The sequence below is a fragment of the Sylvia atricapilla genome, chromosome 17 (assembly GCF_009819655.1).
Source record: "Sylvia atricapilla isolate bSylAtr1 chromosome 17, bSylAtr1.pri, whole genome shotgun sequence".
In the NCBI taxonomy this organism is placed as follows: Eukaryota; Metazoa; Chordata; class Aves; order Passeriformes; family Sylviidae; genus Sylvia; species Sylvia atricapilla.
In genome coordinates this window covers 3,756,843-3,780,593 of record NC_089156.1, presented here as the reverse complement: position 1 = coordinate 3,780,593, position 23,751 = coordinate 3,756,843, and the positions used below count along the sequence as shown (strand labels likewise).

Here is a 23,751-nt window from a genome sequence, read left to right as displayed (position 1 = left end):
AGAATGGTTTGTAATCCCAAAATTGGTTCTCCAGTTTGTAAGCCAGGCAGGGCCCTACTCTTTCCAGTTCGTTTCCTATAGGAGGATGATCTTATTTTCTTGGAAATAATGATTCTGGAAAGAATTAGAGCTTTTTTCCTAATAACTAAGCATGTATTAACTCAAATATTCTTTTCATACCTATAAATTTCTGAACAAAAAAGGCAGAATGGTTTGAAGGAATAAATGTTCTGCCCAGAAATCATAATTTATTTAGACTTCCTAAAATACTGGGCTTTTATATCAGCAAACACTTGACCAAAGAATTACAGGTATGACAATAGTTGCCAATGTGACAATGAGCAATTGGGAAGGGAGGAGAATGGGGAAGGAGAAAAGAAGAAAGAAGAGAGGATAATTAGTAATATTTCAGGTTTTCTTGTTTCATCACATTTGCAAGACTGTCTTTGAATAAGATCAGGTCAGAGGAACAGGCCACACCACTCAAGGCAACACAGAACAAATGTCTGGGATATGCATTGGTCAGAGTTTTAAAATACCAAGAGGTATTTAAGCACAGATTACTAGACAAGTTCAGGGCATGTACCTGAAGCTACACAGAAATGAGTGGGGCTTTCGAAAAAAGTACAGATTCTGATTTTTTGCAAGTTTGTCTGTTAGTACAGTTCTTCATCAAGTAACAACCAGAGCACAGGTTTAGTTAAAACAAAAAAAACAAAACGAAACAAAACAAAAACCAAACACACGCCCCAAGCAAACAAAAAACCCCACAAACCCACCATGCTCTTCTATCCAAGTACCTGAGGATGAGTTGAACCTACAGCCTCGCCCTAAGAATATCAAATGCCTAATTATTAGGTTTTGAAGATTCTGATATGCTGTTGATTTGACTCTCTCTCAAGTCTCAGGTTTCCAACAGCAAAACTCTAAGGGGCTCTTCCAATTATCAGTTCCCTCTGACCTAAAAATCATGGTCCAAGTATTTAATGGCCAAGATCCACCTGCTCATATGAGTCAGCACAAATCTTTCAGCATTTTTGGTTGCCAAGTTCTTGCACTTGTGTTTCAGGGAGCTCAGAAGGCCACCACAGACACGAAAGTCTGCAGGATTCATTTGTTGAACCAAGCAGCCTCTTTATGTCATTGTGAATCTTCACAAGCCAAATTAAGAGATTCTGGGACAAAGTGTTTGATTAAAAATTACTTGCATTATGTTTCCTCTGTTACATGTGTCTGTACTGCCTAAGAATCTATGGATGTTTAAAATCATCAAAAATGTTCCCCATTTCAGTATTTAAAGCAACTTTGCTAGCAAAGCACCAGAAGAGAGAGCAGGGAGCTTTAGATCCCTGGTATTACATAAAACAACCACCCAGAAGAATGCTGAGGAAGTCTATGGAGGCCAGCTACATCCAGTGGGTTGGGTTTGCATTTCATTACTTTTTATATAAGAGCTACTCATGTCTGGAGAATTATTACCAAGGTTTCTGGGCTTCCTTGTCTCAGAGACTTTGAAATGAGTCAGTTAATGTTTGTAAAGTGCTTTGAAGATGAAAACCAACAGATAATCACAAAGAATTGTTTGAATGCTATAGCTAATTTCAATTTCTTTTTCTCAATGCAGTATGTTGCTGTTAATTCATAAAACTGAATGGGTTCTCCCTTGAAATGGCCACATTTGTCACAATGTTTTTATTTAATTTTGACTCTTTTTTCTTATGAGCATCTATGTGAATTAATGAATTTTCAACATTCTTTGGGTGGAAAAGAAAATAATTAATTTCTCCTTTGCAAATGGATCAAATCAGGAAAAGAATATTTAGGCAACACACATTCTATTTTGAAATGCCATTAAGCATAATAAATTGCAAGATAAAAAAGAAAAATTTTTTAAAAACCAACACAAAATTCATTAGCTCAGTTCTCTCCCAGGTGAAGATTCACTATCTTGTGAAATTTCCATACCATTTAAAATGGATAGGTTGCTTCTAGTGCAACATGTTACTAAAGCATTGCAACTTTCTCCTAACTGATTGTATAGACAAAGTACTTTCAGGACTTTTCAGGAAAAGAAAAATGTGAAGTTTGGAGTTTGTGCTTACTTGCAAAATACACAAGTGGAATTTTGTTGCTTGCTGTATTGTTCAGGAACCCCTGTGAAATCACACAGCTTGGGAGTTATCACAGCCTATCAACACCCAGTGCAATCCTGGCACCAGAGCTAGAATATGCCAAGAATGCCTATTTGTGGGCAGCCACCCTGCTCCCCAAAGAAGCAGGAATACCTGTTCTTTGATCTCTTGCAGTTTTCGGCTTTGCTCTCTGATATCATGAAGTAGCTGTAGTGCCTTATCATCTTCCTGAGACACCTCCATCCGTGCCTGCTCCAGGCTGCGCTTTAAGCTCTGCAGAAAGCAAAATGTTCAATACATAGGCTTTGGTTTCTCAAATGGTTGTATAATGAAGATCTTTAGTTACACAAATGCCTCCTTGACTGCAGTGAGGCATCAAAAAAATGGAGGCACCAATGATGGAACCCTAATGAAATTCATGGCCAGTGCTGCTCCTATCTGAACAGAAGCAGCCCATTTTACAAACACTGTTTACTCAACTTAAATCTTAGTTCAAATCTCCACTTCCTCACATCAGGTTTAGAGACAGAAACCAAACACAGATCACAAAAGGCATCCATTATTGACAGCATTTATCTATATTTTATCCAGCACTATTAATTCACAACCTAGATACAATCCTTCAACTTCATGTTACTTACATTTTTCTTGTTGCTGTTAAGTGACAAATGCTTTAATCACTGTTAAATTTCTATAAGGAAAAGAAGAGCTGAGTCTGTATCTCAGCACGTGCCTTACCTCCAAATTTGGAGTCACCAGTGGAGTGGTGCTCCTATTAACTGAGTGTTATTCATCAACAGAAAGATACAAACTGAATTTTATTGCTTTACCTAGCAGCATTCAGTATAGGAAAAATCACTTGGCCCCACTTTAAGATGTCCTTCCCAACAAACCAAGACATCAGAAACGTTTCCAGTTCTCTGGAACAGAGTATTAGCTGCATTTTTGTTCTTGGTACAAGAGAGGAAACATAATTGTGTATCTAACTGAAAATACAGAGACCATCAACTAGAATGAAAATATCTTCACTGGAATATTGCCAGTGACAACTGGGCAGACATTCCAGTTCTCATGAAAAATGATCCTTGAAGACATGGTTGTACAGCCTCATTTTTATATTCTACCTGAAAAATAGCACCTGTCCTAGATCCTCCCTGACACTGGGCTGGGGAACGGGATCAGTCTGAACTCAGGACACCACAGATGGAGGCAACACTACTGTTTCCTAATCCTATTTGTTCTTGAAGATTTCTGTCTAGGCACTGATTAGGCCCCATCCTCTTCCGGCTAAGAAACCTTCAAAAAGCACAACCCAGGCATGTTCTAGCACAGCCAGTGAGACAAACATCACAAAGAGTTTCAGCAAGACCAGGACAGTAGTCACTCCTGCATGATCTAAGCACATGACCATGAAACAACATCTGAATAAAACTACCAATCAAGCTTTGGCAAACACTTCAGGGCTCCATGTTCAACAGATATCCTCTCACATAGTATTTTCTCTCCATCAAGTACCCCACTGAAAGCATGATGGAAGAGAAAGACAAAGACCACCAGATTTCAGGCCTTCAGAGCTGAAAGGACTGGTGTAAGGGCTCACACTGCATTCTGTGATATAGGTGGCCAGGTCCTGCTCCAGGAGGGATCGCTGGGTCTCAGAGGCTTTCAGTTCCACCTCCTTTTGGCTAAGTACAGCCTCCACCTCTGACACTCTCCGGTGCAACCGCGTCATTTCCTGCTCCATCTGCAATAAATATCAAGAGGTTATAAAGGGAGGCTTCAAAAGCTTTGTTAAGTGCTACTTTCAGAGCTCTCTTTGTAAGGAATTTGTCTCCAAGAGACTTCTAGCTACGTTTCTCCAAATGGTGTTTAAATTCCGATACCATTGTCTCTGCTCCAGGAATGCACAGTTCTTCTTAAGGACAAAGTAGTAAGTCTAAGTCACCCCATTCATTCAAGCTGCTTGTTCATATTCAGTCATTCTTCGAACCCCAGTTAGCAAAGAAGACACAATCATTTTTCACCTGACTTGCAGAGATGGGTCACTTTAACCTTATCCCAAATCCATGCTGGACCAGAAGATGGTTTCCCCCCATCTCCTTGTCAGGAGCAAATGGTCAAATCCAGAACCGAGCAGGGAGAAAAGTAATGGAACTCTCATAAAAGTCTCAAGACAAGCAGTAAGTGTTAAAAGACTCCACCAGGTTCCCTTTATTGGAGCACAGCAACAGTTACAAGACGTTCACCATAAGCAGTGACGTGACAACAGTTATATAAGCAGGAGCTGATGAGTGAGGAAGAGCCCTCAGAACAGTACTGCTGTAAATGTGTGTCTGATGAAGAGGCAGGGCCTGCAGGAAGAAGCAGTCGTCTGTGGCACGCTGAGAAAAGCACTGTTTAAAATCCAGAGCCGCTTCTTGTTAAGTTAAAAGTATCTACAGCAACAGCATGGCCTAAATTCATCTCCCTTTGTACTGGACAGGAAGCCACCTCTCTGAAGGAAAAGCACTTTGCCCACCACGAGTCTGGATGATCAGCAGCATCTGACAGATCCCTGGACATACAGTGGTTGCAGATTCCTGGAGCAATGGGTGTGGCCAATCGCATAAATAAATACCTTGTGACACTTGTCCTGGGCGTCTTGGAGCTCTTTGCTCTTGAGAAGAAGTGTCTTTTCCATGGAGCTGACCTTGGCTGGGGAATCCACACTTGAAAAAACAGATCTAAAAGAGCAAAGCCAAACAGCACATGAATATGGGCAAAAGGTACAAAAATCTGATTTATGCAGCCTCCGTAAAGTCATTGGGTACTTACTTATTCCAGGATAAAAGAAATGTGATTGTGCAGCAATCACAGCCTCACAGCCATCATTGCAGATCAAACGTACCATAAAAGCTAACGACAGTACATCATTATTAAACAATCCACATGTACTTCTAGTTACAATATTAATATTTTCCATCAGTGGCTATGTCAGAGTGCAAAACAATAAATCACAGCAGCAGTTTTGCATGATTTGTAGGGATTTATAGGTGCAACAAAAACAGAGCATAAAGTCAACATAACCATGTGGAAAGATAACAGATTTTCAGAGAAATGCTTTTTACTTGGTACTTTATTTTTAAGCAGGTTTTTAAATGATCATCAAAGTATAAAATCCCTACAAACTTCAAATGTCATAATCTGCACCACAGGAAGAAGAATTTAATATCCTTAGTTACATTCTGTGAATCAAAATTGAAACTTCCCTAACCCAATTCATATGATCCCTACAAACCCAATCAATATCAATATGATTAGTCACACTGCAGAACTTCAGAGTTCCACTTAGAAGTAATTTTTTTTTCCCTGAGACACAACTATACTGTTCAAAACAATCTGACTCCAGAAACCTGGGGAAAATATTTACTTGTTCTTAAGCTTTCTGTCTAATTGGGACTCAGCATTTAAAAAGTTTACCATTCCTGTTAGTTTAAATCTATTTTAGAAAGTGATAGGAAGCCACGTGATGTTTAGGAGCATATTTTTAGTGCTTTGCACAGTCTTAAATATGCAACCTGCAACCAAAAATTAAGTGCACACATCAAAACACAATTTTAAAAATCACATTCTCCCTCACATAAAATGATTCAGACTCGAGCAGTTAATGATGGAAGCTGTGTTAACTGATAGATGAAAAGGCAGCAGTACAATCAAGGTGCTAATAAAAGATCACACAGGCTGCCCACACGTTGCTTTCTGCTTCTCCTGGCCACAGTTTGGTGTGCAGCCAGTTATCCCCACGGAGAGAAAGGAGCTTCGAGCAGCTCTCTGCACAGAGCCAGACACCCACACACAGCAGCACAGGCTCCTCTCAACACCAAGGAAAGTTTCATTCCATCACCACCATTTTCTGAGAAAAAATCTACTCCTTAATCCAACTGGATATTGCAGCAGAGGCAAAGAAAGATATGCATGGATTTTTACAAAAATGCAGCAACATTTCTGTATCAAACAGATGTTCAGCACCACCACCTTGAGCAGTGATTAGGAAACACTCTTAATATCAGCAAACAAGCACAGCAAAATCCACCAATGCTGCCTTGAAAGGTCAGATATGAATATATCTCTTCAGAAACCTGATATGGAAAAACTTAGAAGAAACAATCCTGCATATCAATGATAGAGATATGATAAGGACTTATTAAAAAAATGTCTAAAATTAATGCTTTTATGCAGCATTCCTTTAGCCCTGGTCCAATCAATCTGATCCATCAAATTACCATATTTAAAAATCAATTTATAAAGCGTGTCTATACTCCTACAGAGAAAAAGCAACCATCTGAGAAAGATGCATATTAAATCCCATAACAGCTGGGTGTACAAACAAGGCTAAAAATGAATAGTTGAGAAAAGCAGTCTAAAAATACAAATTAAAGCTCACATTAACTAAAAAAGACACTAAGGAATCTGCTTTCAAATGTTAATCAAATATATGTAAATAGCTGCAAATATGTACTGAGACAAATCTGAAAATCTTCTTATAATAAAAATTTATTTTTACAGGTCTGAACTGTATTGGTTAAAGCAATCTCTTTAAGTTCTAGTTTCAACCTTAACCATCACTTTTTTACCTCCACTCTTTTCAGGCCTGAGGCATTACCTGAGAAAAGTCTAGCCAGTTCTCATAGAGCTGGTTTTATTTGTGTCTTCTATTCCACCTCCCCAAAGAAGCTAATTTTATTCATCATTTTTGCTTGTTTATTTTATTTGCTATTAAAAGAATCAGAGCCCAATATTACAGGCGCTATTTTGCATTTCAAAAATTTCTCATGGTGAGCCAGCTGAAAGCATCCCCAGGCACTGCAAGGCAGGCAGGAACAGGAGGGATTCAGGGAAGGAAATAAAGAGCTCTGCAAAAGGTAGGTGGTTCAGCCAGGTGGGATGGGATGGGCTAGGGCACAGGAGACTGCCCAAGTTTGGATTTCATGTGGTGACTGCAGAGGGAGCTGCTCCTCAGGGCTGGTGTTGGCTTTTTAAGGGGAGAGAAGGCTGCAGACACAACTAGAATCTTTCTTCCCCATCCCTGTCCAAAGTGAGGAAGACATTCCTTAAAAATATATGTGCTGGTGACATGATGATTTTCCTGCCATGGACACAGTACATCTTATCCCCAAGGGAAGATGTTCTCAGTTAACTCTGGACACATAGTTTTTAGGAGATATGCTCTCCCAATAATTCTTTCCTGTGTACAAATTGTATTTGAACAACTTCCTGAACATCCATACAGCCTTCAAAGTATCAGAAAGGGGGAGACAGAGGAAATCAAGAGAAATGGAATACTGGCTAATCTAATAAGCCTTGTCATGGTGATAGAAGCTATCAACAGAGCATGACAAGGTGGAAAATACCCACATTTCTGGGGCACTTATATTCTTCCTCAGTCAGCATCATTGCAGAAATTAAACACATACAATCCAACATCAAAAGCCATGATGCAAAGCTATCATTTAGGCTGGGACCATCTCAGAGTATTTCATTTAATTAACTGCTACATCTGGATCAATTCTCTTAGTACAACAGAGCAGTTTCTGCTATTTCCTCTCAAGTGTGAAAAAAAAGATTAACAAAAGGTAACCAGCTCCATCAACAAGAAAATTGCAATAAAAGATGAAAAAAATCCAAAGCCAAGTCTAGAGTACCAAGCTCTCACAGCACTGGCTGCGCCAATCCACTTTCCAGAGAAGCAGTGCCTGCATGACTAAAATCCAAGTTAACTTAGAGCTGACTAGTGATTTCACAGCTAGATCAGCAGCAGCCTCAACCAGCAGAATGAGCAGAAATGGTGCTGGTTGTGTAAAAGCTCCTCCAGTCTGAACGTGGCTGAGAGGAAGAAGAAAAAAGCATTGGCATGGGAAAGGCTCCGAGCTGATTCTTGGTATCCAACTCATACCTTGTTCATCCCATCACACCTTGTAACTTCCTGTGTCCTTTTCTGCCACTGTCCTAAAGCCCCAACTCACCTGTGCTTCTTCCTTCTCACAACCATGGGCACCATCTGTCCTAATCCTGGCCCCCACACAACATGCTGATAATCTCATCCCCCATCCCTCATGCTCTATTCTTTTTAGCATTATACTCATCTGTACCTTCCGCCCCCTCGTAAATGCTTGCTCAGGCCTAAAAAAAAACCAACCAAAAACAAACAGTGATACCATCAATCTGTGAATAGAGCTCGCTGAAGCAAAGCATATTTTTGGTATGCTCATCCTGTGCTTCCTCTTTCATCTATCTTTGGTGAAAGAGCTTACCAGAACCCAACAAACTGTTGGAAGAAATCAGCAGAAATCCTTCTTTTTAGAGGAATGGCCCATTTTAACTCTCAGTATTTTATAATGAGAGTCACGAATCCATATCAAAATTTTAAATTAAAAAAACCTCAACCCCAGTAACCAAAAACAAACCAGAAAACAAAACCTCAGAAATCTTGAGGAACACCACTTTTTAGGACCTTACAGAAAGAACATAGGCAGGCAAAATTTGCATAATAAACTATTTTTAATTAGGCACTTATTTTTTATTAGGTATTTTGATATATTTTATTTGGGTGGGCTTTTTTTTTTTTATTAGGCACTAATTCTATTAGGTATTTATTTTTATTAGGCAGTTTGGTATATTTGGTTAGCCTTGGATTTATAAGATATTTATCTTATGCTTCTGCTATCACCTGCAAAGGACAAGAAAAATTTTCCTCCACCACTTGATGCATATTTTTGGCAGCTAAGGGTTTCTGTCACTTGTTCTAAGCACTGGAGATCAGCCATGGTTAGGGACAGGAAGTAAGGTGGAGCTGGCTTTTAATGGAATTAAACCCTTGGTTGCCTCTTATCTTGTCACAGTCACACACTTGCAGCCAAACCAGCAGCCAGATTTGCAGTCAGACAGGCTTTTCTTCCCCACATCCAGAATTCAGAGGCCATGATGAGAGAAGGAGTTAGCTGGTCCTTCTCTGCAGCCTCAGCCCAGCTCTTCTCTAAGAGCAGATTCACTTAAACACTTTGCTAGTACAGGAGGAACCCATGACTTAAGCAATGCCCTTGATTTCTCCTGATTGCTTCCTATGACACATGATTGCTGTGCCTTTTGCATTTTTGTTAAATCTCACATTTGTTAGAGGGACACAAATTCCTCTCAAATCTCATGGCATGGGGCAGCAGGCAGAACACTGTAATTCAACAGACCCTTCTAAACCACACACCAACCACATAATTTCTGGCAACAGGTCTAAGTCACTTGGACAAAACCTGCTAGCCCGAAGTCATTGTGGGAGAGTGGAAAACAGAACTTCTGTTATCCTTCTTCTGTCCCTCTTTTTTAGCTGCCTTTTCTCTGAAGAATTTGAAATTCCCAGCTCAGTCATAGCTTCTTACTGTCCAGTAGACAAGGGCAAAAGCATAACCCTCACCTTCACAATTTGACAGCCCCCAGATTAAAAGTGCAAGAAAGTTTCAAGCACCTCATCACTGGCACTCTGCAGCTGCCTGGCCTTACTGTGAGCAGCACTAGAGGGTTTGTGCTGCAGACAGGAAAACAGATCTGCATCACTTAGCAACCATAAGGTTAGACTTCCACAGGAAAAGCTTTTTTTAAAACATTCTGGACTGATAAACTTCATGACTTAGGACCCTCCAGAGAAGGTATCCCAAGATCCACAAGAGATAAGCCCCCTGCACACTTTACTATTCTTCACCTAAGAATTTGATTTCCAAGGCAGCGTGGACAGGAACAGCACTGTATTTCCTCAAATAAAACATACAGCGGGCAGTATTTTATAAGTAATAAGTTATCTTTGAGACCCATTTGCATTGGTATTGAGAATAAACTAATCACTGTATTATTTAAATACAGGTATTGTAAAGTCTCTGTAAGGGCTTTGCCATACTTAAATCACCTTCTTAGAATAAAAGGCAAGTATTTACTGCTAAGAATAAGTGCATTTATTGAGATCTCACTTAAGGAAAAAAGCATCAATAGCTAATTATATTAAAATTATTTGGGGGAAAATTAAATATAAGATGACTTTCTGTTCCAGTTTAAGGAAAAACAGGCCACAACAAACAAATTTCATTTCAGTCAGAATTTCTGCAGAGGACATTAATCTCTATATTCATTTGCTATACCTCTTCTCACCTATTCCCAAAATTCAAATGTAACTTCCATATGCATTTTCGGTACCAGCTCCACAGAGAAAGCACCTCAGTCCATCTGCTACAGCTCTCTCAGCCTGCAGCACAGTTACACCACTGTTCTGAGACTTTACCCTACGCTCCTCTTCAGTTCTAGTCCTGGGCCAAATTACATGCATGTTTTAGCACACACATATGGTAATTGTTAAGGCTTTTCTGACTGTTACCTGAATGGCCACATAGACCTGGTACACAGATTGCAGTTCCCCAGGCAGACAAGATAACAGCCTAAGTTCTCTCACTCATAAATTAAGACAGATTTTAACCCTAGGTATCTACAGATCTAACATTCCATCCTGCTGACAATATTAGATCATTTCACCAAAAGAACACTTTCTGAGGTTTTATATGCTCTCCCTTCCTTCCTCTTTGGCCAGAAAAGCAACTCTGCTGAGGAGGGGCAGCCAAAGATTCCCTTCTTATTTCTGGCATAACCATCATATAACCTTGATTCATGGTGTGAGCAAGATCAAAGATGTCAACAGTATGACCAAATTCGGTGACAAGCTTACTGCAGAGCAACTATCACAACCAATATGACACAAAATGAAACTCCATTAAGACAGATTGACAAGGAAGTCCCTGAAGGGAGCAAACCAGCAGCAGGGAATGAGGGTTGACATGAAAACACAATGCATTGAGTCACTAACCCAGCCAAAGCCACTGCGTTCCCGAGAGGCCTCCTGGTCCTGAGCTAAGGACTTCCCAACTTAACACACTGCACTAATACTTTTTCAATAGCTCTGTCATCAGAAACCAACCAACCACCACATCAAATGGCTTATGTCACCACATCAAGTTGTTTATATTCTTGTTTTTCTCTGACTCCCATTCTCTCAGAAAATCATGTTTTCTTTCCATTGAAAACCATTTCTCTGAGGTCTTTACATCCCACCACACACACGGCCACTGCATATTTTATCTGAATCTCCTGTCTCCGAACACACAACACAGCAATGTCCAGTGCTCCTATTTAACTTGACCCAGCAGCACAGAGCCAGCTGCCATGCAGCTCCTTCCCTTGCTCACTGACCCATCGCTGCACATTCCCAGGTTAGTGGAGCTCCTTTTCTATGGATCACTGATTCAGCCTTACACATTTCAAGCACTTGGTGCCCACTCTCTGACCCAATAAAATAACACCATCCCCTTTCTCCATCTCTGAACTCCTCAGTATTCTCCTCTTTGCAGGGATCTGCAGTACCAGAAATGCGATCACCTACTGCTCCCTGCTTAACAGCAACAACTAATTCAAACTATTTGAACTACAATTTTAATAAAAACTGGTTTAGAATGAATCTTTCCATCCCATTTCCTCCCCCTTATCCCAGAAATAATCAGAGAACAGTAGGAAATGCACAAGAGACACCAGCAACAGATAAACCCCGAATCTGGCAGCTTCCCTACAGCAGAGTACAGGTCAGTTAAAACACCTTTTCCTCACACACACACACACCATCCTCTCTGTAACAAACCTTCCCATTTTTCCAGCAGTCCTATCCACCTGAGCAATAATTTCTACTTACTCTGATCTGAGTATCCCCAAAGCCTTGATGAATGAAAACCCCACAAACGGCAAATCTTCCCCCGAGAATCCTGCTGGGTTCAACTGGCGCGTAGAGGATAAAACCCGCGAATTCTTCTCTGGTTCATCAAAATTTGAGGTGTCATCATCAGACTTGAGAGTAGGAACGAAGGGGGGAGGAGCTGGTGGAAAAAAAGCAAGAAGAAAAGACAAAATTCAGCTACAGTTCACTCTGCAACAGTCCCACTCATTCAGTGCTTGCAATGGCACTGCAGCTCCTGCTTTTAATCTTGCTAACACAAGCAGACTGAGCTGCTGCTCTCAAAGCGTATTACAGCAACAAGAGATTAACCCCTGAGCTGCCAACATGGCTACCACTCTGCAGGCACAGCATCTCCCACACTGATCAAACTGGGATGGAGCTTGGGCATTGGAGATTTTGGGGTTTGGGTTTTTTTAAGGTTAAGATGTTAGGGTTTTTTAACACATAAATAATAAAATCAAAGCACCAGGCTAAGAAAATCATTACTGTAAATATAGCCAGAAGCCTGTCGATTCTGATTCATCTTGAAAAAGAAAATGTCTCCAACCTGTCCAATTAGTGACACTACCTGAGAAAGAAGCCTGATGATGTGCTGGTCAGCTAAGGGATATATCTTACCCTTTAATACTAACAAGAATCTTCCCAGCATGGGTTTCTAATCAACAGCAAACTAGTCTTTTTCCTGGAAGGTTCTAATAAACTATATCTACTGAAAGCTCACTGGTCTTTAGGAAAAGAAGTTTGATTTTATTTCTCTATAAGAGCTTGCTTAAGATCTGGAACTCTTGCCGGGACACCACTGCAGTCTGGCTCTGATACAATCAGCCCTGAAGAGAGGTATAAATAGCAGGAATTACAATGTATTTCTTACTATAATTTCTAAATTGGTACCACTTAACTTGCTAAGCAGTTGTTTAATTTCAGATGATTTTCTCGAGCTTGCTTCAGTTTAATTAACCTAAGGAACAAAAGGACAAGTTCTTCTCGGTGATGTGCAGCACCCGAGCTACCTGCTGGCTTGGCTACGTGTGGGAAAGGAATGAATGCAGAAGCCCTGCTGTGTAATCTCCACCTCATTAAATCACGTTTCCGAACATTTATTTATTTATTTCATCACTCGGGTCCCCGCTCACTGCAACTCCGAGATTAGCAAAGGAGAGGCAGCTCCTCAGCCGGCAGCTAGCACAGCCCATTGTCACCAGCTGATGGAAGTGGAGTGTGCTAAAACCGTTACCATGGATCCAGTATGGATCTCCTGTAGCTGAAGGGCTGATGAGGAGCGGGAACAAACATTCCAACCCCTGCAGTGCAGGCTCCCTGCTCCCCAGTCCCCGCATGCCGGCTTTTACCCGACCTGCCTGCAGCGTGACAGACGCCGCTGCCCGTGAGCGGCAGGGGCACGGCCAGTCACGGCTGGAGGCTCTGGCTCCCTCTAGGCTGCCAAAGCCTTCCACTGCCCGCCTTTAACTCTCCATTCCCTCGCTGGAACTACCCACCAGACCAGCGCGAACAGCCAAAATAAAATAAAGAATCTGGGCAGGCTTTGGTAGCAGCTCCCTGAAGAGCCATCCTGATGTTGCTCCCAAGCAGGGAAGTGAGAAGAAATTCCATGAAGCAGATGCTGTTCATGTACAGTAGTTCCAAGTACATTAGAATGAGATAAATGGGGAAAATATACAAATTAAATAGGTTCTCTAGTAAGCAGTTTCAGCCTACTGGAACTTACCAGCTCCAGAACATTTAAATTTATGTGAGGATTACGAATTTATTAATTTCTTCTATTTTACTAGTTATAATAAAAATATATAATGTAATGCTGATGTTTATGCACCATAAACATAGTTTTGAAATATAGATTGTCAGTTGGGATATGTATTTCTTTTTAAAAATCACTTAATGTCAGGATAATGTCCAGCTACTCTTAATGATTAAAAACAGAGAAGTAACAGAAAAGAATTTGTAAGAGCATCATCTTTAATGCACAGATAAGCCCAAAGTTGCAATTAGTTCACAGTAGAGGGGGATCAGTTCAGGATTAGTATTTTTTAGTTTCAGGACCTTTGCTAACAGAACAATTTTTTTCTCACAAAAGGGGTTGCTGTGGGATTTTTAACACTGTTTTTGAAGGCAGATACTGTCTATGGGGTAAAGTAATAGAGAAAACAGCAAACTCTTCACTTCATCTGCAGAAGTCCAGAATGTTTTTAGAGAAGTAGCAAAAACCAACTTAGCTGCCTTTTTATAATGGTACAAGCACCCTATTCTGTTCTCCCCAGACCCTGATAGATAACTTTATCTCTGAAAGAGACATCTAAAGCCTTACTTCCCACCAGAAATTAGCAAAGATGATCTTAAGAGTCATCTACAAGCCCTTGCAATTAAACAGAAAGTTGTTCCTCTTACCAACAATAAGAACTGCTACACAAACCACATGCATAAAAGAAAATATCATTTAGCTATGCATGCACATAAAGAGATGAAAAAGCGCTCAGTGGGGGAACAGATGCACAGAGATAAAGCTGAATGTGAGACAGAGCAAACCTTTGGGGCTGGTAGGAAACCAGTTTAAGGAGCACAGTGCCTTACACTCCAGCTTCCTCTGATGTTTAATAAAATATGAGAACAAAGAAGAGAAATTGTGAATACTAGATTTTAAAAAAAAGAAAAAATCCTCTACCCTCTATTTTACATTCACTAAAATCCATGACTAACAGGCCAAAATCTCTGCAACTCTGCAGTATAACTTTGTTACAATATTTGTATCAAGAAATAGTAGCAACTACAGAGAAAACTTGGAACAGTCATTCAGCAAAAACACCTCTAGATGTTAAGTAGATCTGAACTTGTGAACAGTGGCTGAAAATGAGAAGCAGAACTTCTGAAGAAGTCTCAGCATGTTGTAGAAAAAAAATCACTTAGGGGTAAGAGAGAACAACTTTTTTAAAAAGCTATATCCACTCTGATGTTGCTAATTGTGTGGTAGCTTCTTCATAAATTTTTATTCCTCAGACTAAGGAGTTTTTTATCTGATGTCCAAAATACCCACAGAATAAACAGAGTAGTCTTGTAAAACCAAACTAAAACAGACAAGTGTGGGTCACACGATGGCATAATCTCTAGTTATTATTTCTTGCTTAAAATCAGGAAGGTGTCACACAACTATAGCATTTTCAGAACAAGATGAAGTCTGGTGAATGCAAATACATTGATGTGCTTATCAATTGCTTCTTTAAAGGGAAGGATCCTGCAGCAGAGGTCAAGATAAGCCTCTGAGAAATAAATGTGAGCATCATGCCATCACATCTGACAAGGTGACAAATTTGCACTTTTCTCAGGCTCACCCCAAAGAGAGGCGAAAGTATTACTCAAAAAGACAGTAAACCCAGTGCTTCTACTCACACAAACTGGTTGGGTACAAAGAGCTCCTTTTGTCTCCAACACGTTACAATGAACGTACATGTTCTGTTTACCATTTAAAGTATCTTGTAGAGAACTGCATGTTTTAAAAAAGCCAATTCCTTGCCTAGATACATCCCCACTTGTGGAAGGATGTAACCCTCTTCCATCTGTTCCAAAGAATGACTTTCAGAGGAAAAGGGGGTGTTGTAGGTTGCTAAGTTTAAGGGAGAAAAAAAAAAAAAGAAAAAAGGAAAAAGAAAAAAGGAAAAATCCAAAACCACCACACATACTCCAGTACTTTAATCAGCTTATCATTAAGATTAGATAAAGTCTCTTTTATAGAAAAAAGCTCCCTCCCCCCCCCTTTTTTTTTTTTTTTTTAAACTCTGCCTCAGTGTGTGTGTTTATGACTGGTACAAAGAACATTGCCTCAACCAGGTCTTTCCATCCTTTCAAAATATTTTCATGCAAATTCAGAAAAGAGAGACTGCATTTCCCTTGAGACAGTGAAAGACTCAACTGAAATAGGAAACTTAAAGGCAATACAGAATATTTCTTAAGGATAAAAATGTGTCTCCTCTTGATCTACAAGGTGATCTATAAATGCTTTCTGAGGAAAAGCATCCACACAGCCTTTTTAAATAGGTTAGGCATTCCTCTTCCTCAGGCTCTAACAGACCTATTTGAGAAAGTGTTATGAAAGAAAAACAGACAATCCCAGTGATGAAATTAAAGGAAATTTTTGCTAAGACCTCTTACAAAAAAGGCACTCTTCTAGTTCTAACCTATCTATAAAATATTATCTTAACACCTTCATTGTTTTGTCAAGACAATGATCCAACACATACATTTCTATTAATAAAAGTGATTTCCAACCTGTGAGTGATCCCCGCTTCAAGGAACAAGTCAACACATTTCTCTGAAGACAAGAATTTAAATGAAACACCACAATGTGTAACTGTGAATATACTGAATGAAAACATGGTGTTCATAAGGATGTGTCTTGGACTTATGACTAATGAGATTTGGGTCCTGCCTGTTTAACAGCAGCAAAGTTTAAAAATCAATCTTTAATACTTTCTCAAGTGCTTCTGTTTGCACAAGACATTGACTCTTGTCTTTTCATATATATAGTTTCCATGTGGAAGTCCAAAATATGCCATTCCATTTTCAAGACCTCTTGGACTGCAGTAGCAAAGCAATTCTTAAAATGAAAGGCTCTTTAGGCTGTACACATATTGCTTAGGTAAGAATGGAAGGTTTCTGACCGTCTCCCAGCTAGACTTCAGCAATCAGATTTTTGATTCCAAATTAAAAAGCTGATGCTGTTTATTGATGTCAAATAACAAAAGACAACTAACAAAATCCCCAAATTATACAGAATGCAGCCTCATTGCTGGTAACTCAAGTATGTCATTCCCCCATTCTCTACCTCTGATTTTAGATACTCAAATGATCAACTTTCAACTATCAACTATCAACTGATATCAACTTTCCAGTGAAATACTTGATCATTTAGCTGAAACACAGATAGAAATATGTTTATTTCAGGTAAATAAATACCAAAACACTTTCAGAAAATTCTGAATGAATTTGAACACAATTTGAATTTGAAATTCTGAATGAAAAAATAACACAAACTTCTGGAAGTTTTGTTTTATTTTATTTTTGGGGAGGAAGTGTGGTAGTATCTGTTTCAGGGTGGGGTTATTTTTTTTTAAATAAGCTTTAGAAGTCATTAAATAGCAGAAAACCAACAGAGAGCAGAATCTATAAGTGTATTTCAGTACAATACTGCAACAAAGGGGAAAAAGCACCTGTTGAGACAAATTCAGATAAACCTAACCTTAGGTTTAACAGCTTGATTCTGTTTCTGCCACTTAAGAGGTGCTTCTACAGATACACCTTACTTGGACCCAGGGGAAGTTTGGAGCTTTTTTTAGAGGCAATGATCTTTTGGAAAGGGGTTTACTAAAAAGTCAAGTGTTTCATAGGTTACCATAACAACCAAATGTAACACTGAAAAGCCCCTTAATGAAACATTCTTAGCCAAAATCGGTGCATTAAGAATGGCTATCCTGGAGCTCTCAGCATGATAATTAAATACCTGAAAGGCAAAGGTACCATTTTTTTCCCTACCTTGCTCAGCCTGAAATAGAAATTACATCACTGCCCTTACAGGCTATAGGGAAGTTTGACTATACTGACACAGAATTTGTTTAATAATTGTGGGATCAGAGAGTCATTTCAGTTGGCAAAGGCTTTAGGATCACCCAGTCCCAACACTCACAACCTTAAAGTCTTTGACCAGATTAACTTGGAGTGAGATTCTTTAATGTAAATCTAAATCCTATAACCTCTTCCATCACCCACCTTCTCAAGCTGCCATTGCTCCAGTTAAGCATCACTATCAGCAGAGGTCAAGATTAGAAAGAAACCTTTAGCTTTTAGATAGCCCAGGTCAAACCTGACTCAGGTTTTGAACAGAATGACAGCAGCACTGCTCAGAAAAGCAGCACAGGGAGAACCACTACAGAGAGCAAAGCAATAGGTGATACATTGAATCTGCTGCTTAAAGCACGGAGACTGCTGCGTTTTGTGCTAGTTACAGTGGGGGTTTATCAAGTATGAGGCATAACAACGAAGTGAGGGGTCAAAACTGCATGAATCCTCACAGCAGGTAGGTGTGGATATTACAGGGAGTGATGCAATCCGCTGGCCAGCTGCAGACAGAAATGGGATTTTTAAAATCCCAAATGATTATTCCAACATTATAACCACACCAGGGCTGCCTACTGGCTTGTCCATCAGCATCTCTGCTGCCACACGAATTAGCAAAATGCTCCATTAACTCGTGCAGCTGTGTGAATACTAGACAGGCAATTGCCAAGGAAACACCAGAACATATGCTCACATGTCATTCTCCTTTCTATAGCTGAGATAATATGATATAAATGCAACACAAAATTCAGGAACAGAAACTGATGGCTTAGGCAGGGCTCTGGGGAGAGAAGGCAGAGAGCACTGGGAAATGTATGCTCAAGTGATGCAAAGGGCTGGAGGCTCAACAGCTCTCAAAGGGCAGAAACAATGGAATTTAACAGAACAGCAGCTCCACAAGTCCAAAATTAATGAATCAACAGAAAAGTGAGCAAACAGTCTGTGGAGCTGACAGCTGAAGTGCTGAGATAGTCATCAAAAGTAGAAACACTGGCTTAGCAATTTATCATAGAAAATGGAGCACAATCATTCCCTTAGAGCATATTTGATAAAAAACGTAAGGCAGACATGGTGCTCGCCCAGATAATCTTACAGTCCAAATAATTTAAAATACTCTCCAACATAATCACATCCCCATACAGAGATCACTGATGGACTGTGAAATATTTGCTTTTGCCATGAAGTCAGTGCCTCAGTACTTCCAAATTCCATTGCTTACATAGTATTATAAACAGTTTTCTGCATAGAGAATTATCTGGTTCACTGGTTTTATTCTATTCCTGGTTGAATGAACAGATTTTTGACCAAAAAAAGAATAGTAATACATTATCCCCACTGACTTTGACAAAAAGCTCTAATGGCCCTATGGCCAAAGACATTTCATCACCTACTGGAATTACAAAAAATAAACCAAAAGTAAGTAAAGTTGGTTCACAAGTAATAAAAGAGAAAGCTGAAGATACAACAACAACAAGAAAAGGTGAAGCCAAAATTAAGCAAACCAAGGTGGGAAAGGCCCAAAAAACATACTGATGCCTTTTAATCTCAGGAAGGACATGGAAAGGGCCATTTTGATTTTCCAGTTTAGTGCCTGCAGTAATATGGCAACTGCATCAGAAATTCATGTGGAGTTTTATTTAACTTCCTCTTACCTTACAGTTTTCACCTGAAATAGCCTTTAACATAGCCTTTGCAAAAAACAAAATGAACTGTTTTGTTGAAAACACCTGCTCCAGGAACCAGTCGTGTTTCATTACGAATAATTCGGATCAAACACACTTAAATACTCATTGTACAAAATTTTCCATTACCAAAAGAACCCAGAAATTGTTTCTAAATACAATTTTATTCTACTTACAATTACGGATATTGTTCCAGTCAATTTTAGAAAAAAATGGATGGCAGCAAAGATCCTCATAACCCAGCCTTTCTTTCTGCCCACAGAGCAGGCTCTGGATCAGGTCAAGAAAGTCACTGCTAACTTTCACATCCTCTGGGAACTTCAGAAATCTCTGCATTAGAAAGAAATGGATTTCTGCTCAGTAGGAAAACAGGCTCAGAACAGGAAGATTAAGTTTCATTATTCTGAGATATGTCAGGTACAAAGGATGAATATTTATAGCACACAAATAAAAGCATGGTGCATTTTATCCAAGTAGGCTTTTATATGCATTTACTGCAGTAAAGATAAGAATACAGGAACAACCATTCCCACGCAGGAAAATGGTACCCCAGGTCACCATCTTATGCTGAACAATGGCTGATGGCACACTCAAATGGAAGAGTAAAAGTAGATACTTCACCAGAAAGTTCTCACAAACTTCCAAAGGTTTGTGGCTTAGAATTTTTTGAATGAGGGATGATGACACCTGTTAAAAAAATAACTCGATACCTATAATACAGAGACATATAGCTACAATACAGTGCATATATTCCAAATATTTTATGAACATGACCAAATCAGAGACATCCACAAACTTTCATTTAAAGTTGAGAAAAACAGCCTTTAGTTACAGCCTTTTTACTTGAGAACAGGGAAGGAGTTCTCCCTACCTGGAAGTTCATGATGTTATTGAAAGTTTTTGCTGAAGTGCCTTCAGTGAAGGGAGACCTTCCATAAATCATCTCATAGGCAATGACGCCGAGGGACCACCAGTCACACTCGGGGCCGTAGGAGGCTTTGCCATCCCCACCCAGCCCTGTCAGCATCTCTGGGGCCATGTAGTCAGGTGTGCCCACAGGGAGCCTGGCATTCACCTAGGAGCAAAGACAAACCAAGTGAAATTACAGCACTTTCTGTTCGATGGCAGCTTGGTAATAAAACAAAGGTTTTATCTCCCCACACCTCCCCTCTCTTTTTTTTTTTTTTTTTTTTTTTTTTAATGAGATATAATTTTCAGCCCTCCAAGTGAATTTTAAGAAAGTACCTTTAAGCGAAGTTGTTTAGCAAAGAAGAGCCAGTTTAAGGAAACTGCTGATAAACAAACAAAGTAAGCTATTTGGGATAAAGAGTCAAATTATCAAAGCTAATTGTTACTGTAAAGTACAAACCTCTAAAAAAGCAGCATCCCAAAAAGCACAGAAATACTAAACTGATGTTTGTTTTAAACAGCAAACATACTCTGCTTCAGCTAGTATTAACAGGGATGTCATAGCTGAAATTTCAAAAATGGTCAAGTTCAGGCATAAATATTTCCTGCCCTCACTACATTCTCTATCACCCTCATCTTTTTACCTAGTGTTCATGCAAAGTACCAATATCTGAATTTCTGGACTGCTAGGAAAGGTAATTCAGAAGTCAATGCTGCAATCATTTTTGTACTGAATGGCATAAAGAATGAAACAAAACAGCAGGCAGGCTAACACAAAAACCTGTGAGTGACTGAAGAGATAATGTGAAGAAAAAATTTAAAAGGAAAACGCAATGCAGAGAAAATGTAAGAACAGGGAAAACAGGATATTAAGAATCACATTACAAAGAAAATGTTATGGAAAAATAAAAACTGTAAAACAAGATGGAAATATGGTAGAGAACTTCATGTTCTCACTTAGATACATTTAAATTTTAAAAATTTTCACTGGAAGTTGTATGCAGTTACCAAAACTTACAAGCAACTTATAAAAAAACTCCACTGATTTAGATTTGATGCAATACTTTCTGGGTAAGTGAAGCCCAGAATATTTAAATGTGACTCATTTGGATCAAGACCTCTCCAGTCTTCAAAGTTGTGTCACCTTAGTTACAACAGGCACAATTTTCATTCCAGCTATCAATCCCTGTCCTCTTTAAACACAGCATTAAACAGCTGTAAGAACCTGTAGAACTCTGATGTTGTATCATAGCACCATGAGAAAGCACACTTACCCTTTCCTTTCTTGTGTATTAATATGTTAATAAGCAAATATGTATCTACTGAGAGCTGCAAAAGATACTTGAGTTCATGCTTGAAAGGCCATTCACAAATGGAAAAATATGATTGTGAATAGATTTCATGGTGGACAAGAAAGGCAGAAGAGAGGAGAGCAAGGTGCAGTCAAAGAACAGATACAAAGTCAGTTTTTCCTTTTCAACTGGACTATCCAAACAAGCCACAGAAAGTTTAAATCCACATTATTACCGTTTTGTTTACTGTCATTTTGGCAGCTGACCCAAAGTCCACCAGTTTAATGTGTCCTGTTCTGTCAATAAGAACATTCTCTGGTTTGATATCCCTGTAAGCCAGAAGAAAGCAATCAGAACCTTTCCAGACCATTCCCTGCTGTCACATCCAGGGAACAGGATATCCCTACTCAGCTATACTCAACCATATGAATAAAGCCTTCCAAGTGAGAGCCTTTTTCCAAAGTTGCTCAGTTTCCAAGCAAACATGGAAGTATTACAGTTCCCCTTATTTCATGGAAGGTTAATAATTACTGACAGCAGATGAAAAGAAAAGGTAATTTTGCAGCTTGACCACATTGTAACTGAGTTCCAGTAAAGTATTTTGTAGTTTTCTTCCCAAACTCTCTCAGAACTTAATCCACACATCTTTCAAACTCAGCCAGTGGCCTTGTACTAGAAAGCCATAGCCCATGCTCTAAGTGCAGCCACTACAAACTCTTGGAACATAAAATACTTTCTAACATTTCCACACCCTCAGAATGGAATAATTTCTTAAAATACTAATATGATTTGAAAATGTACACAGTAACAGTCTCCAAGCCTTGAGAGAAAACTCTGTGATATTTAACTACTCCAACATCCTATATTGCCCTATTCACCAATCAGCACACAATTTTTAACAATTACATTAATTCCCATAGTATTTGGTGCCAAAAGCAGCAATCCATGGAAAGTATTTAAATTTTTTTATAGCGCAACATTAAGGCTCCTTTTAACTAAGCCTCCAGAAAAATATATGTAACATTTCTTTCTTGATATTGGTCTGAACTTTACATCAAAGTCAACGCCCTGAGCTACAATTATAGTTGGGAGTCTGATTAATTTTCTGATTTTGTCCTCTGCCCCAGCATGTGAAATACTGAGAGAGGACAGAATATAGAAGCACCCAAAGCAACCTTTACGTACCGGTGGACATAACCCATCTGATGGACACTGTGAATGGCCAAAACCAACTCTGCAAGGTAAAACTGCACCATATTCTCATCCAGCTGGTCCTCATATCTGTTTAAGAGCGACAGCAAGTCCCCACCAGGCTGATACTCCATAACCTACACACAATTTTAAAGGAGCAGATATACAAGATATTCCGTTCAACTCCCCAGCATGATACTGGGCATATATCAAACAGTGCTATGTATAAATTTACAGAAAATGAGTACATTTCAACCATCACATTGTTTTTTAATAAATCAACAACAGTCGTGTTCAGTAGAGGAAAAATCAAAGACCAGGCATTACCAAGTAGAGATTTTTCTTGTCTTGAAATGCATATTGTAACTGTGGAATCCATGGACTGGTGCTCTGAGCTAATATGCTGCGTTCTTCCTCAAAAAATGACACCTACCAAAAAAGTGTTGTTACATCATGATGAGAGGGAGTGAGAATACATTAGAATCCCCTAGTTTTAGAAAAACTTGGCACACATCACAAAAAAATTACAAAGAAATTATTAAGTGCTGTTTCCTGAGCAAGTGCCATGTGAGGGTAGTACCATACTCTGCTTTCTTGTCAATCTGTGCCCCAGAAAGGGTAATTTTAATTGAGCTCCAGAAATGGAACTCAACCATTTCATAGCCACAAACAATGCTAAGGGATATCAGGAGCAACCTTACTGCACCATGTATTGGGAACAACTGATACAGATATTGTATAAATTCATGAGGTCTCTCATTGAGTATCTCTGTCCTACTTGTCATCTCATGTCAGCAAAGATTAACTTCTGTTTCTCACCAAACTATGAGAACAACCTCCATTATCCCTTTTTTAAGTTTCCAAGTAACACATTTCTCAAGCTAGCGAGAGGCTCTCCATAAAAATCCAGTCACCACAGTTTGCCTTCACACCCACTCCTGACATTCTACTTTGCTCTTTAAAATAAAAAAACCCTTAATGAATAGATTGTCTGAAAATTCAAGCCATCATCAACAAGATCAATACTGATTCAGTGTTTTCATCATCTGGGGTTTTTCTCCTTTATAATTAGATGGGAAGCTCTCCACAAGAAGGGGCATGTTTTGGCATCTGAGGATGGCACCTCACCCAAC

General features: G+C 39.3%; 1 protein-coding gene across 4 annotated transcripts in view; it reads right to left on the bottom strand.

Annotated features, from left to right (window-relative positions):
- The window catches only part of CIT (citron rho-interacting serine/threonine kinase), a 68,818-nt gene that overhangs the window by 42,441 nt on the left and 2,626 nt on the right, over window positions 1–23,751 (bottom strand). For all 4 annotated transcript variants that reach the window (XM_066331329.1, XM_066331330.1, XM_066331331.1 and 1 more), the window contains exons 4-12: window positions 22,946–23,047; window positions 22,613–22,755; window positions 21,663–21,756; window positions 20,098–20,301; window positions 19,403–19,556; window positions 11,884–12,064; window positions 4,750–4,855; window positions 3,733–3,876; window positions 2,286–2,405 (exon numbers count right to left, since the gene is read on the bottom strand). In XM_066331329.1, coding sequence (XP_066187426.1) covers window positions 2,286–2,405; window positions 3,733–3,876; window positions 4,750–4,855; window positions 11,884–12,064; window positions 19,403–19,556; window positions 20,098–20,301; window positions 21,663–21,756; window positions 22,613–22,755; window positions 22,946–23,047 — 1,248 coding nt within the window. The remainder of the gene's footprint in view (window positions 1–2,285; window positions 2,406–3,732; window positions 3,877–4,749; window positions 4,856–11,883; window positions 12,065–19,402; window positions 19,557–20,097; window positions 20,302–21,662; window positions 21,757–22,612; window positions 22,756–22,945; window positions 23,048–23,751) is intronic.